Source organism: Falco biarmicus, chromosome 6 (genome assembly GCF_023638135.1).
Source record: "Falco biarmicus isolate bFalBia1 chromosome 6, bFalBia1.pri, whole genome shotgun sequence".
Taxonomy (NCBI): domain Eukaryota; kingdom Metazoa; phylum Chordata; class Aves; order Falconiformes; family Falconidae; genus Falco; species Falco biarmicus.
This window is the reverse complement of record NC_079293.1, coordinates 57,244,665-57,260,036: the sequence shown is the minus strand read 5'-3', so window position 1 is coordinate 57,260,036 and position 15,372 is coordinate 57,244,665. Positions and strand designations below refer to the sequence as shown.

General features: G+C 41.0%; 1 protein-coding gene across 8 annotated transcripts in view; it reads right to left on the bottom strand.

Annotated features, from left to right (window-relative positions):
• The window catches only part of ECHDC1 (ethylmalonyl-CoA decarboxylase 1), a 41,735-nt gene that overhangs the window by 25,910 nt on the left and 453 nt on the right, over window positions 1-15,372 (bottom strand). The window contains exons 1-4 of one of the 8 annotated variants that reach the window (XM_056342945.1): window positions 15,001-15,245; window positions 12,097-12,242; window positions 7,316-7,537; window positions 2,941-3,083 (exon numbers count right to left, since the gene is read on the bottom strand). In XM_056342945.1, the coding sequence (XP_056198920.1) occupies window positions 2,941-3,083; window positions 7,316-7,537; window positions 12,097-12,115 (384 nt within the window). In that variant the 5' untranslated portion in view covers window positions 12,116-12,242; window positions 15,001-15,245. The other 7 variants (XM_056342948.1, XM_056342946.1, XM_056342947.1 and 4 more) reach the window with 7 other exon arrangements.

Here is a 15,372-nt window from a genome sequence, read left to right as displayed (position 1 = left end):
CAGACTGTCTCTCAATTCACAACAAAATCCAAAATGGTAATTAAAGATTAATGCCAGAACAGACCAGCTTGACAAATACAGTTATGACTAAGCAGACCAAAAAAAAAAAAAAAAAAAAAGGTGTATATATTCTCAGGTGGTAGAGACATTACTGTGTTTCACATGGAAAAAATGGCTGCACAGAAAACATTCTGAAAAAAAAAATAAAATCACAATTACGTGTGTCTTGGCCAACATACCATTCAAACCTTCCCAACAAGCAAAATAAGGCTACTAGTCAGAGTATTTTATCTGAATAAAAGAGGTGTTCACCGGAGTCTAGTGGAATAATCACATTTTCAGCTCTAATACTGTCCTTGGAGTAAGAAGAAGTCTAACAAACAGAAAGTAAGGTAAAATACAGTATGCATTACGTATGGAAGGAAAGGATTAATAGTTTGCCATGAGGCTAGGGGTGCAGGGAAGAAGAAAGTCACCTTCATAAAGTGGAAAACTGCACCACTGGCTCTTTTGGCTGCAAGAGCTTAGACTCCACATTCACTACAGACAGAACAGTATTTCCAGACCACCTCCAACTGCTCAGAAGTCCTCCCTCTGCAGCTTACTGCTGCAGTCTGTCCTAGGGCTTCTGAAACCTCTGTCCTAGGGCTTCTAGAAAGGAACCAAAGAAAGTGAAATTCTTCTGTGTCTCTCCTTCCTCTCAGCTGCCCTTTCAACAGCCTCTCCTGCTTTTCAGCTAGTCAGCTTCTCAAGTCTCGCTCCAGACTGGGGTTATTGCTTTTGGGAACCAGGCTTACAACGACAGAAAGAAAAACACTTTTTTTTTTTTTTTTCTAGTTTCACTATTTGCCTTCTGTGATTTGGTCATGTAATGTTAGCACTTGCCAAAGGAGAACAGGCAAGGGACCTGGGTTTGTTTCAGCATTAGGAACAACTGAACATGAGAGAGGAAGAGGAGGAGGAGGAAGAGGAGCCACTAGAGGGCATGAAAAACCTTCAGCACCTTGGCCATTATTCTGCTTTTCCTACACCACAGGGAAAGCCAAAGTGTATGCTAGATTATGAAAAAAACAATCTTCCCTCAACCAACTGGTTGAATAAGATAAAAGTGTTTACTGTAATTACTAAAAGCTATGGGCTAAAGCAGCCTTGCAAAAAATAAAGGAAAACCACATCAGTTCAGGCATGAGGCTATTCACTTTTTTTTGCCTTAGGCATGCCTGTGGACAGAAAACTTAACCTAACGCTCTTTTAACCTGAAACCAAACAAAACTCTCTCATCTGCAGTGTGTTAGAGCACAGAGTTCTGCAAGACTAAAGAACAACAAATGTTATTCCTTATTCTATTAAAGTTTTATTTAATAAAGACTATTAAATCCCACCAAACAGATGGTTTAGGAGTGGCTATTGTAAAGAAACTCTCAGTTCAGGATAAATAGTTTGAAGTCTCCCAAGGAAATAGAAAGCAACCATATTTAACTATTCTTGGAGCATTTCTGGTGACTTTTAGACTTACATTTCAGTACTAGCATAAGATCTAGATTCTTTGCAGAGAATTTTTGGCAAAATTATAATTAATACCTACAAATTTAATTCTGCTCAGTATATCTGTTATGGACCCTAATGTTTACAAGAGCCCTCTCTGCCACTGCAGTGGCTCCAAGTAATTTGCATAAACATACAGAATACTAAATGTCAAACAAAGTATGGAAGCAGAATCACTGAGAATTATTGAATGCAGAACTCTGAAGGAAAGCTTAGACTGCAGATAAGAACTGGCCCATGCTTGGTTTCAGCTCCTCTTCTGTTCCTACCATGCTAAAATACGCTTAAAATTTCAGATTTAAAAATAACAACAATCAAATACCCACGCCCCCAAAATCAGATACATCTATATTTTTTAAGTAACCAGTGCTTATAAAGCGTCCAAATGAAAACTCCCCCCAAAAACTTATATCCATAAAGCATGCTGTCTGCACGTTAAGGAAAGCATACCTCTCATGGCGTTCCACATAGGAAACAAAGCCTCTCATACCTTTTGAAAACTGGACCATCGTATTTGTTTATCAGCCCAGAAATACTTAAGATTATGTTTTTAATGAAATTCAGTTTCATCAACAGAAAGAAATTACCACTAGTAACAGATTCACCAGTTTTTGAGTTGGCATTCTTACTGGAAAGCTCAATGAAATGTTTAATTTGTGTGGTTAAATCCTGAAACTTGAACTGACAACAAAAAAGGATGCCAGTTACCACAACTGCAACCCAGGATGCAGGAGCAGCATAGGAAGACCCTCTTCCTCTGCAGTTAACAAAGCCCTATTTCACACATGGCCAAGGAACACATGTTAATCCATAAATAGAATTGCAGCACATGTGAAAGTTGTCAAGAAGTGTGGCATGAGTGAGAAATTGCCATCAAACCCTGACTTCTTGCCCATAGTTACACAATACGCACCTGACTGGACCACAGCACAAAAACTGCACCTGTCCTTCCATTTTATGTAGCTCCAAACACAGCTTTGACAAAACCGAAACCTTTCTGGAATAGCAGTCATGCTACTTAAATTTGTTTCTGACTTTAGAATATATGAGAAATTATTACTTGTATCTGTTTCTAAAGGTCAAACTACTGAAGCACAGCTTATTTGATGTATAAATTCACCATATACTGCTGAGAAACTGAAATGACGTTTTTAAAAGAAAAGGCTGAAAGAATATGTAATGTAGAATTCAGAGTTACGAATCAATTACAGTAACACCTGAGCCACGGTTTAAAGGGGCTGCCAGCATTTTTTCAACCATTAAAAGCTCCATTCTGTGACTTGCACGTAAAATTGTAGCAGAAGCATAGTGCAACACCTCTGTCTGAAAAGCTCAAAACTCAGACTATCAGTAAGCCCGTTATTCTCCAACGCCTTGATTTGTATCACTACTTGCCTGGGAGTTAGATATTGCTTTGACGGCATTCAAATCAGATCCTGAGCAGAAGGTGTTTCCTGCACCATAGATGATAAGGCCTTTCCCATCCTTCCAGTTTTCCAGTTCAGTTACCCTCTCCTGGAGTTCTAGCATCATAGTCCCTGTCACAAGAGGGGAGAAGCAAAATTTTTAACAGGAAATTATCACCACCATCATGTTTTACATTACATTTTTCACCACCAAAACGAAGTTATCATTAACAAGTGATGAGCTTAAAAACACAAGGAAAAGCATCACTTTAGATGCTGCACACAAGCACTGACAATACATTTTTTCCTGAAGGACGCACTTCCCAAAATTCTGAAGGATATTCTCTGTGAAGAATATTTATGTTACATTCAAAAATATCCCCCAAAACCCTCATGGGCTCTTTCCTCTTCTGCCAAGAGTGTTGTTCTTTTGACCCTATGCCTGCATGCACAGAATGCATCCTGTAGAGAAACTGCCTGTTAGCAGCCGTGCTCACATGGGTGATTTTTTTTTACCCTTCCTGCTTTTTTTCCTTGAAGTTTCTTATGACATAAGCTTCCCAGCACCAGGCCAAAAGTGAATGCTCACTCAAGCACTTCATCCTTCAGCTTGGTCTCAGCCAGTGAAATAGCACATTTTGACAATGTTCCTGAGGAGGCCAATAATCAAATGGACATTTCATATTATATATCTAAGAATGACATTGGGTTGATTTTTCCCACTGTCAGGTCCAGACTATAATCCTCTAACAAATCCTAGCACTTTTACTGGTTCCTTTTCCTTCTGTATTTATAATTTGGTCATACTTTCTGGGCATCACACATCACTAATAGAATAAGGAATAACAACACCTTGTTGATCTTGAGCTCTTTGTTAATCAAGATCACTTTGAATCCCACTCCTCTGCTCCAAATAATGATCTTCTTGACAGCTCTCCAATTTTAGGTCATCTGAAAATTTCAGCAGTTCACCTTCTATTTCATCATCCAAGCCATGAATGAAAATATTGAGCAGAACGAGGACTAGGTAAGATTTTTGTGGTCTTCACTTGAAATGCTTTCCCAGCCTGACTGCACACTCAACAACGACTTCTCTGCAAATGATGCTGTTTAAACAGATGTACATCAACCCTGTGGATTTCACTTTTTGCATGTTTGTCAAGTTTTCTTACAAGAAAGGTATTTCAGCTGGCATCCAATCTATGCCAGAGTCAAGAGCACAACCACTGTTTGTGGTACTTTTAACAGTCAAAGCAGTGAGGTATTGAAGAGTCTTTCCACAGAGTATATTATGAGCCAAAAATCTAGACAATTTGAGTTTACAAATGAGTTTACAAAAAAAAAAACCAACCATATGAGCCAGTTACATGCAATATCAGGGGACAAGAGACACTAGCCAGATCCTGTCCCATCCTCCTAGAGAGAATCCCTTCCATTAATAACAACACTGAACTATTATTTTACCAACCAAGATTGTCCATGATGTTTGATATAATTATAAGCACACAATACTAAAGCAAATCCTCACTCCATCGGTCTTGGTCCTTCAGTATTTGATACCAGTAAGTTTGTGCTCTTCACAGAACTAAATCTACTTGGAATACTAATTTGCTTTAATCTTAATTATAATCTGAGAATAAATGCTTCAAAGTCAATTCTAGAAAATAAAATTATCACCATTATTATCTAATTTCTGCAGGCTGGCTTCCTTCTTTCAAATTAAGTTCAACTTCAGTTCAGTGAGAGGTTGGGCTGCTGAAATTGGTTCCACCAGGCTTAAATGGACATTATTAGCATTTGTTTCCAAAGAGACCATTTTAAACAGGTGGCTATCAGATTCCAGTTAAGAAGAGAAAAAAGGCATAACAATCTCCACATTGCCTATTAGCAATTTGCCAACAATTTTTTTCTGCTTTTAGTTCCACAAGTTGCTCAAGCTCAGAATAAACATAATTCCTTTGAGAGAAAAAGCTGCTGTGTAAAGTAAATGCCTGGCAAATAGGATCTCTCTTAACAGTTTAATGATGTTTTGCAGCTTTCTAAAGGCAGTGTACATGAATATATAAATTCACATCTGCCACTATCCAGAAGCTCTGAGACACAGAATCAATAGAATTTATTTGGGGCAAGGGGGTGTATCTACAAGCTCTGGCTGATGAAGTCAACCAGGTCCTGCTGGGGCAATATAAGGGTTGCATATCCCATGCCTTTTAATACTGCTCCTGAAGGATACTTTTTGATACACGACAAAAGGAAAAGGATCAAAGGCTTGCTAGTTCCTCAGCAACTGCAGTTTACAGACAGTGATGTTAAAGTGAAAGGAAGAGCAGTGTAAATTAATATGCCATATCATCTACCGCACCAGCCAGCACAACCACTTCTGCTCTCCCTCCTCTAACAACAAAAGTCTCTAGCAGAGGTGCACAGTAGAAAGAAGCAGTAATCTCTTGAACTGCCATAGTAAGATTTTCCAGAACAAGTTTTTGTGGCTATTACCTAGCAAAATGGAGTACTGCTCTCTACAGGGCTCTACACACTACCATAAAACAGAACTGCCTGATCCCACGGCTCATTTGCTATATGCTAATCAGGGTCTGCAACAAAGACAGAACTACTAATTTCCTCACAGGTTTTTGTAGCTCCTCTTTGCTACTACAGTATCTAATCCACATACACCAGTAAGTTATTTTCACAGTAGTCCTATAAGGAGAGGAGAGATTATTTTACAGACCACTAACTGAGCCAGAGAAAAAATATTTGCTACTTTTGGGTGCTCAACTTGAGATAGTGGTATGATTTCATGACACTAACATTATATAGTGCTTCATATAGTCAAAGCACAGCTACCAGTGGCCTAAATAGCAGCTGCAACAGCTCAGTACTTCAACAAATCAGTTCCGAGCCTCTTCTGTCAAGCACCTAGAAAACAGAGAACATAATTGCAAGTTTTTATAAAAGTTTCGTTCAAGCAATTTGATTTGTATTACATCTGATCTCCATAGCAGACTGGGCTTATCTGTCCGTCCTCCTTTTGCCATTATATCTCATTTCTCATGCTCCTTTCAACTTCCACAACAAATAAGCTAAAAGCACACAGTCTACAAGCTGTACATTGCACAGCTCTGTTTTGAGCCAAAAATAAAAATCAATATGTACAAAAAGAGGAAACAATGTAATTACGATTGCATAATAGCAGGTATGCTGACAGTGAGGCGTTCAGATGGACAATGCCTATGCCAACATGTTTTAGCCACAACTTCTCAAGTTAGGTAATGATTTTATACGTCAGTTTTTAAAGAGAAGCAAAAGAGTAACCACAGACACACCTATGTGCATTACCACTAATTCTGTTGTTCTGTTAGGTTCTCTTCCTTTCAGGTAATAATCGTTAGCGGAAGGAGTAGACTTAGATTCTTCACACAAACAACTCTACATTTTGCTAGCGTGTTGCAAACATGCTTGCTGACAGCAAAGGAACAGTGAGAACTGGGCAGGAAAATAGAACAGCAAAAAAGAAATTAAGAAGGTGACACAAATGTATCCATTTCAAAATATTAGGAGATAAAGGCTTTCTTAAAGGCTTATGCACAACTCCAGCTCAGGCAGATGCACACCCTGAACCCGTGCCACTTCTGTCTGAAGAGAACAGCATAAACTGAAATATTCTAAACAGTTAAGAACAGACAGCAAATATACCCATCTTGGAGATGAAAAGCTCTCATAATACAAGATTAATAAAATAGGGTACTTGGTTTTGATAGCAAAGCATTGTCCAGTGTGAAAGCATATCAAATTGATCCCTGATCTGCAACAGCTGAGAACACCCAGCTAATCTGACCTTTAATTAACCAGTCAATGGTATTTCAGACACAAGGCAAATGAAGAAAAAATGGAAGCCAGTCTGGGTGACTGGAAAAGACCAAATTACAGAAGCTTAAGTTACAGGAAGGGCTTTAGGTAAAGAACAAAGAAGTAAAATCACCCTTCCTACACCACTTACAAAACAAAGATGGAGTCTTCCCACCCCCATAAAAACACTCTATATGTTTCTAGAGCAATAGTGACAAAATGAAAGGAGATACAAGAGCACAGTAGCAGAACTGTGCTGACTGAAAAAAAAGAGGGGGAGAAGTATGTTCTACCAGACAGTCCCTGTATCACGGAGAATTTCTTACATTCTTACAATGTTTATGGCAAAGTTACTATGTAGAATACTGGGCATTTGCTGCACATCTGAATAAAACTTAAACATTTCTTCTTTTAACTAAGGAATGGTAAGGCAATTTTGTTTAAGCAAAACACTAAAATGGGTAACTGAAGGAAAAAAGAAGAAAAAAACCCCCAGCAATCCCATCAACAAATACCTGTAAAGGCATTCATTAGCTTTGGGTTGTTCAAAGTAAGTATTCCAATGCCATTGTCTTCTTTGGAAAGGTTGATGGATCCACCAGCAAACTGCTGGAGTTTCTTCTTTATCAATTCTTCCTCATAGCCATGAGCACCATTATACAGTGACACCCTTCTCCGCTGAAGTATCCTTTCCCTTGTAGTCTGAAGTAAGTTCTTCCACAGAGAAATGGCCATTTCTGGAAACAAATGGGGTGGGGGTATAGTAATCAGGAAATTTCCACTAAAATCTACCTCAGTCCTCTGACCGAGAGGGAAGCGTAACAGCAGAAACTAAAATAAAGGTGATGCAATCATAAAAGTCTACAGAAATCATTGCAGACTGGATTTGCAAAATTCTTAGTTTGAACCTACTCCCACACAAAGTTATCAGGAGTTTTATGAAGTTATTTTAGTAGTTAAGCCAGAAATCAGCATCTTTTAAAATCTTTTCTTGTAAAAATTACCCAAAAGCATTTGCACGCAGAACATGAAAAAGGCTCAAGAACTACAGTAAGACTCCTGCATGTTCCATTGAGCCACCTTACTCTGTACTAGTCTTCCAAACACTCCCTCATCCTCCCCCCTAAAATAAAATACCGAAACTCCCAAACCCCACACGTATGTTGGAGGAAACTCCACAGTTTTCAGGATCTGGATCTCCTGCTTTTCTGTAAGCAACTATTACAGCAAGACCTCCCTGAGATAAATACCTGAGGAACTCAAAAATTAAAAACTGAAGACCATTCCTGTATTGAGGTCTGTTTCCTCACATTACCACACGTTTATCACAACCCATCTTAAAACTAGTTAGTCTGCCTAGCCCCTGGTAGCTATACGCTTTTGTCAGTCATTCCAGTAGCCCTTTGAATTCATCTCACTTGGACACAAAGCACCAGGACCTGTGCAGTACTCCAAAGGATGAAAAGTGTACAACAGTATTATATATTGAGCATCACACTTGCCTTTTATACAGGTACATAATATTGGTAAACTATTTCTATGTACCAGCATACCCATGGCTTATTCCTCTGCTATTTCCACTCTACACTGCATGCTATATATCAGGAAATGACAAGAAAGTAATTATCAAATACTATTCTTAATCTGTGGTTCTGCCTTATTTTATTTACTTTGGAAAAGGGTCTCCTGGAGAAAGTGGTTTACATGTGATTTGAAAGAAACAGGGTACAGCCTGAACTGGAGACAGCTGAACTGAAAAAGAAGTTATCTTAGAAGCCACTCAGAGTGGGAATCAAAAGAACCCCCACAGGACACAGGAAAAGGTTTGCTGTATTTAAATCTTGCAGTTTGCTAGAGTACTCCAAGCTTTGTTCCAACCCACTTTTTAATGGATACAGCTGTTCAGAAGACACAGTAGATGCTTTTTTTTTTTTTTTGAGAACTGGGAAAAGACCATCTTTGTTTCTTAATCGTATTTGGCAAAACCAAGATTCTTTCAAAATTGGCATGAAAGTCCTGGGAAGTTTTTCTAAGGTGAACCCAGAACAGAAACATATTCACGAAGATAGAATTTGGTAACAGCCATATTTTATGCTGTGTTCAGGGCATCTTACAGTTTACAGACTCAAAATTTTTAAAACTTTTATTATACACACACAAACAAGCAAACACACATTAAAAAAACCCACACTGAATTAGTTTATAACGAAAGAAGTGAACTATCCTGTCAGGTGAACTCTTACTTATCATGTCTCTGGCTGTACCATCCTACACTGAAGTGGAAAATGCTTCTCTTGGGGCAGGTGTAATCCCCATCGAAATGGAGAAGTCGCCTGCACAGCAATGACATTATGGGATGTGGAGGAGTATGCATCGTACCAGGCAATTTTGAAGAGCCACCTATGCCAGTAGATTCACACCTGTCCTGCCACATTGCATCCATCAATACAGCACTATCTCACAAGTTCAATACAAAGAAACTAGTAAGTAGTAACGAAGTAACAAATTATGCATTATAAGGACATATTCACTGGAATAGGTAAAGGGATCATTTTTTAACATCTGGCGAGACACTTTGAAGGGTCTTCTGAGCTCCTAACTAAATTTAAGGTTCTAATCTGTCACGATCAACTTTTCTACACTAAAGCACAAACCGATAAAACTAATTAAAATTTAATCAAGTTAAATCTTGTTTCCAATTGGATTTTATTACTTCATAAAGTGCACCCCAACACTCTCCCATCTATGCACATTCTAATATCATCTGTAACAGTTCAGCCATCACCTTCCAGAGTTTTTAAAATCACTTTTCTTTGTGAAATTTCATTTAAGAGTGAAAACAGGTTTCCAAAGCTCATTTCTCAGCTAAATTATTCTTTTTATATTCAGGCTCTCAGAAGAGAAATGGCCTTCCATTTTCTCTTAAACCTCAGCAGTCATTCCCTAACATACATTCATGCAACAAAACTTCCCACCCAGCTCCTAGTTTTCGCTCAGAAGAGAGCCAACATTAAAAGCGGATAGTGCAGGCTCTTGTTGCAAAGCATAGCTTGAACAGTTAGCTCCCAATTTTTAATGGCTACAAAGCCCCCCCCAGTCCTTGTAAGAAGACAGACTGGATTTAGTTCTCTAGGAAGCAACAGTGATTGGCCTGAAAGTAAAGGAGGAAGGGGGAAGTCTGTTCTGTTAACCTAACTCACTGCCAAATTATACTTGTTTGATCACTTCGATAGTACAGAGATTTTTCATGTCAAAAAATGTACAGAGCAAAACAGATTTAAGATATGGAAATTTTATTCTAAAAAAAAAAAAAAGTCTGCCATTTTCAGCTGCGTGGTTATATGCATTAACAGCTCTTTAATATTATCACTATGGTAATAAAGAGCATCAGCAAGTGTGGGATTAGAAAACAAATTGGATATCACTGCCTGCTGATCATGACTCATGATTAATGACTCATGCAAGGTATTATCTTTGAATTATTATCTTTAAAACCATCTCTTACAGCACTGGTCAGTACCCAGTAGTTTTTTTAATAAAAACAAGATTATTTTAACAGCTCAGTCTGAGAAAGCTAACCACTCAGGAAAAGCATGATATTTAAGCTACAGCTCTCTCGGACTAAAGGGATTTCTGCTGATCTCTGACAAACAACATCCAAAATTTCAATCAGTACAGAAGACTTGCACGACTGAGATTGATTTTTTTGTACTGTAAGTAAAAGCAGTGCAAGAGAGAGATGTTGCAGTAACCTGCACAAAGTTGTATCACAAGCCAAGACATACTTATTACACTAAAATTTACAGCTTAACATAATTACGTCTATTTAGATACACTTACAGAAATAAAGTCTCATTCTAATTTTAAAGTCAGACCTGCTATACCCATTAACATCTGTAGCACAGACAGTTTATGCACAATTTCTACAGTGAAAAAAAAATCTGACAGTATAGGGATAACGGACACTATGGGCAATCAGCATCTTTCAAATGTTTTAAGTGCTACAGCTTTACTTACCACTGGTGACAACTAAGAGATAAGCCAATAGTATGGACATCAATAGCTGTTCATTCCACAGTTACTATACCTCTTACATAAAACAACAGTTCAAATCCCATTTGGCATTCAAGTGATTTTATAACAGCCTTGCCTGTGGGGCTAGCAGACAGCGGGTTAATATGAACACTTATCAAATGTCAACACTTCAGTATCAAAGGAATGACACACATTATGCAAGAGCAATATATGCATCTACATGCAGACACTCACACACTTACGTATTTTTGTGTTTGCACATGTATCAGAGGCCTTCCGAAAGCCTCTAGTAACTGCCTAGTTAAAATTCAGTTCTCACGGTGTTAATAAAAAAATCAGTAATTGGGATTACACCAGCATCAACATTCCCTAACTGAGCAGATTCTTTGGGAAACTAATAAATCCCAGCTCTTGAACAAGCATATTTGCCCTTGCCGTTCACCACTATTCTGCTGCAACCCGTTTTTTTCTCTTAAAACATGCTGTATCAAACAGCAATCATCAACAGCATTGACAGTTGCTATTGCCAGAGAGCACAGACACAGCTGGCCAGAGCAATGGGTAAGGGATATAGGTAGCAACTTCTTGGATGGGTAGAAGAACTAAGACAAACCAGAGAACTAGATCTTGGGAGCCCAAACAAGCATTAGAGCTGCATGCACAAATAAGAAACACTGCACTACAGAGCAGCTACACAGAAATAATCAGCAAGTTAAAATACATGAGCTGAGAAAATTCTGACTCAAAGATGGTGCCTGAATTATTGACACAAGTCAGGGAAAAATGAAATGGGGAGAAAAGATGCAGGGATGTGTTTCCAATAAATCAGAGAAATAAGTGTGCCCTTTCACGTAGGGCAGGAAGTGACAGTTGTGATGTGCAGATACAGACTTGTGAGTCACCTGCAAAAAAAAATCAGCTGATTTTCTGCTTTTGGATGAAGGTATCCTGAGATAAAGTGAAGCAGAAATAAAGGGATCCAATATACAAAATCCACAAATGAAATCTCAAGAAGGAGAAAATATTCAAATGACATAACAAAAAACCAGTAAGACAGACACTTCTGCGACACTGACAAAGGCATCAAGGGCAGCTGACAGGTCAAGAAGCATAGGAGAACTTAACCTGATGAAGACCTCCAGCCACTGCAATTGCAGTGACAAGCATCAAAGTATGAAGACAGGGTGGAACAAAGGGTAGAAGATGTGAACTGAAGATGCTGATGATATGATTCACATTCAACTCTGTGTGGGCGTCTTACCATTCACTGTAGAAGGCATTCATCTGTACTAGAGAGCAGTGACCATGACTGCTGGATGCTTCACTGGGTTCCTGCAGCACCTGACTAATGAATGGAAAGCAAGTAGTAACCCAATGCTGAGGATTGGCACAACTGACCCTGTAACACTAAAACACATGAAAAAGCAGAGAGTGAAAGAGAAATATAACCAAAGCATGAAAATAGTCCATCTATTTAAAAAAAAAAAAAAAAAAGTAGGTTGAAAATGAGTGCAAATCATTAACACCAACTGACTGGAACCTGAAACAGAGGGCTGGTGGGTGACTGGCGGGGGGGAGGGGGGTGGGGCGGTAGAGGAGAAAAGAAATTCCAGTGTTGACAGACAGAAGGAATTCAGAAACAGCAAGATCAAAGGGGGTCAGCGCCTGGATGCAAAACAAGACAAGAGCATGGGTCTCAGTGCAGAGAAGTCATTTGGACCCTGCCTTCAAATACATGAAAGGTCTAGGAGGGAGGTCTCACCTGCAGGGTTCCCAGCACTGGCTGAATAGGCCACTGTGGCCAGCTGCTTGTCACCACCATTCAGCTAAAGATTACTGAGCCCTCCATCTACCTCATCCACTTACGCATCTCTTTCATTCAGCAATGCGTGGGTTAGGTTAACTTAAACACCTTACCTGACAGGTTCTTCCCACTCTAATAGTTATCAGCTGAAGTAAGCTGAGGGCAGTCCCCTCTCCAGCTGCCTTTCCTTCAGCTGGAAGAAAGCAGCGAGCAGATCTTAAGGGTGCTAAGGGATTGGCAGCAGAAAACCTACTAACAAAACATAACTTCAAAATACAGAAACTAAACAAAGCTTGGGAAATTCTACCTCCCCAAGAAGGAAAATGCACCTCCTCTATGCCATCTCTACACAGCAGTAACACTTACCAAGTTCAGCAGGAGCCACCTCAAGTTCATGCCTTTCTCAAGATGTCATGGCTCTCAAACTTGCTGAACACTGTTCAAATTTTTAGTACATTGTCTCTGGTACCTGCATGGTAGACAAAGTAGGTGGGGTCAACAGTCCTCCAGTTCAGTGCAAAGATACCTAAGAGTTTTGTGTCTCCTCTAAAAATGGGCTTTAGAAGTAGCTGGTATGATAAAGGACACGTTCTTTAGCCACTATGTTACTGTTGAGAAAAGAACAAAAAGTTTTGGCCTCCTAGTTACCTGTCCAGAAGCTGAGAGAACAAGAAGTGAGAAGATGTCCAAATTAACTAACAGAAATGGCTTCAAATCATGTACATGTGAAACAGAAATAAAAACGGGGGGGGGGGGGGGGGGGGGGGGGGCGGGAAGGAAGTGTTAAGTAAAAACCCTCTTGTCTTTGGTTCCAGTTTTAAGCTGGCTTACACTTTACATCTATATTCTGCTTCTATCTCTCTTTTTTCCCTTGTTTCTCAGCAGCTCAGCTCCGGAGATAGCAAGCTATGTGTTTTCCAAATTATTTGTCCTTTGTTTAGTTTTGCATTTTTTAATGGTCCCTGCAGGCTAAGGTTTAGATGCGAGCTGTCTCTCTGTTCCTAACCAATTATATTCTCTTTTAATCACATTTTAATTATTTTGAAGACTTAGTAAACAAATCACACAGAAGCATATCCAAGTTCAGTGAAAAATAACGGCATTCAAGGATGCAAAACAGCTGACAAAAGAAGACTTGCCACAAATACGTGACACTACCTAAAACCACCTGATTCTGGTCAGATGGCGAGTACAAGATCTTGAGTTTCACAGCAGAGGGTGAGAGCAAGAATCCGTTATCTTCCCCAAATGGACGCATGCCCTTTATTTTTTAATGCTTTGATCTGAAGAGGTTCTTTTTGCCTTTGTTACAAAAGACCCTCTGTAACAGTGACAGAAAACACTTTTAAGTTCACATAAAGCTCACTGCCTGCTAGGTGTATTTTAGACCACTTCAAAACAAATAGATGTGGTCACTCCCATTCCTGTGAAATAGTGCGACCAACTCACTGTTTGCTTTTTAGTCACCAAATCCTAAGCCATAAAAAGTGCAAGGATGAATTTGTTCTAGCTGTTAACTGCAGAGCTTGATACTTTCCCACAGATCAATTTGCCTTGAAAACTGTAAAAAGTTTTGCAGTCGAGCAGTGCTCAGAAGTCCATTTAGTACTCTGTTCCTTACTATTGCTCTCCTTACCACCACCAGCAAATGCTCTTGCTGACAACACAGCAAAACCTCACCCAATGTCAGAACTGGCCGTAGCACGGTTCTCAGGGGTGCACCTAGTGTTCCCATGTAACAGCACTGGGAACTAGCAGCAGCGCACCAGGACAGCACCTCACCTGGCTCCTTGTCTCTACAAACTAAATTTCAGGAAGCAAAGGCATCCTGCATGGTATCACCTTGGGAAGACCATGATTACAAGAGGGCAGGAGAAACTCCTTCCCCAGCAGAGGTTCCTTGCTGCTGACCTTCTGCAACGCCAAAATCCCAACAAGTGCACCACAGCACTCGGTCTGACCTAGGCAAACATTTCTGGCATGGCCTATTCTTTTAAAAAAATCATTTATTTTACATCAACCGGCAAGGGAGGGCCCTATGCCAAACAGGGCCGAAGGGGGCGGTAACCGGCTGTTCCCAAAGTAAGACCCGAGGTCTCCGGGCCGAGGCCGAGCAAGCGATGGGCGCTCATAGCGCCTAACACGTTCAGGCAGAAACACCCCCGGCCGCCCCAGCAGCGGCGAGGCCGCCCCGCCTCCGCCCGCCCCGGGGCCCGGGCCACACCGCGCCGCCCACCTGCCACCGCGGCAGCTGCCGCCACCGGGCCCGCTCCTCGGCCCCGAGCCCCGGCCAGACCCTGCCCCTCCTCTTCGCCACCGCACGCCCCAGGGCCCGGCAGAGGCCCGCGGCCGGGCACTGACCTGGCTCCGCCGCTCCCCTTCCCGTCGCCGATCGGGCACGGCAGGCGGGTGGTGCCGCGGGGAAAACGGCCCCGCCGGGAACCGCCGCCGCGCCGGGCCGGGCCGGGGTGGGGCAGGCCGCGGTGCCGGGCCTACAGCCGGCCGGCCGTGCGGGGCAGCGGGTGCCGGGGCAGCACCCGGAGCGAGACTACGGCGAGTAAAGAGCATATTGAGCCGCTGCGAGCTCGAGGGAGCCGTGGGGCCGACAGCCGGGTGGCCTCCGCCGCGGTGGGGCAGCCGTGCCCGTTGCTCCGTGCCACGTCTGCTTACGGGTGACCCCAGGCACCAGAAACTCGGTCTAAATTGAAGCAGTTTTGCCGCAGAAGGTGCTTG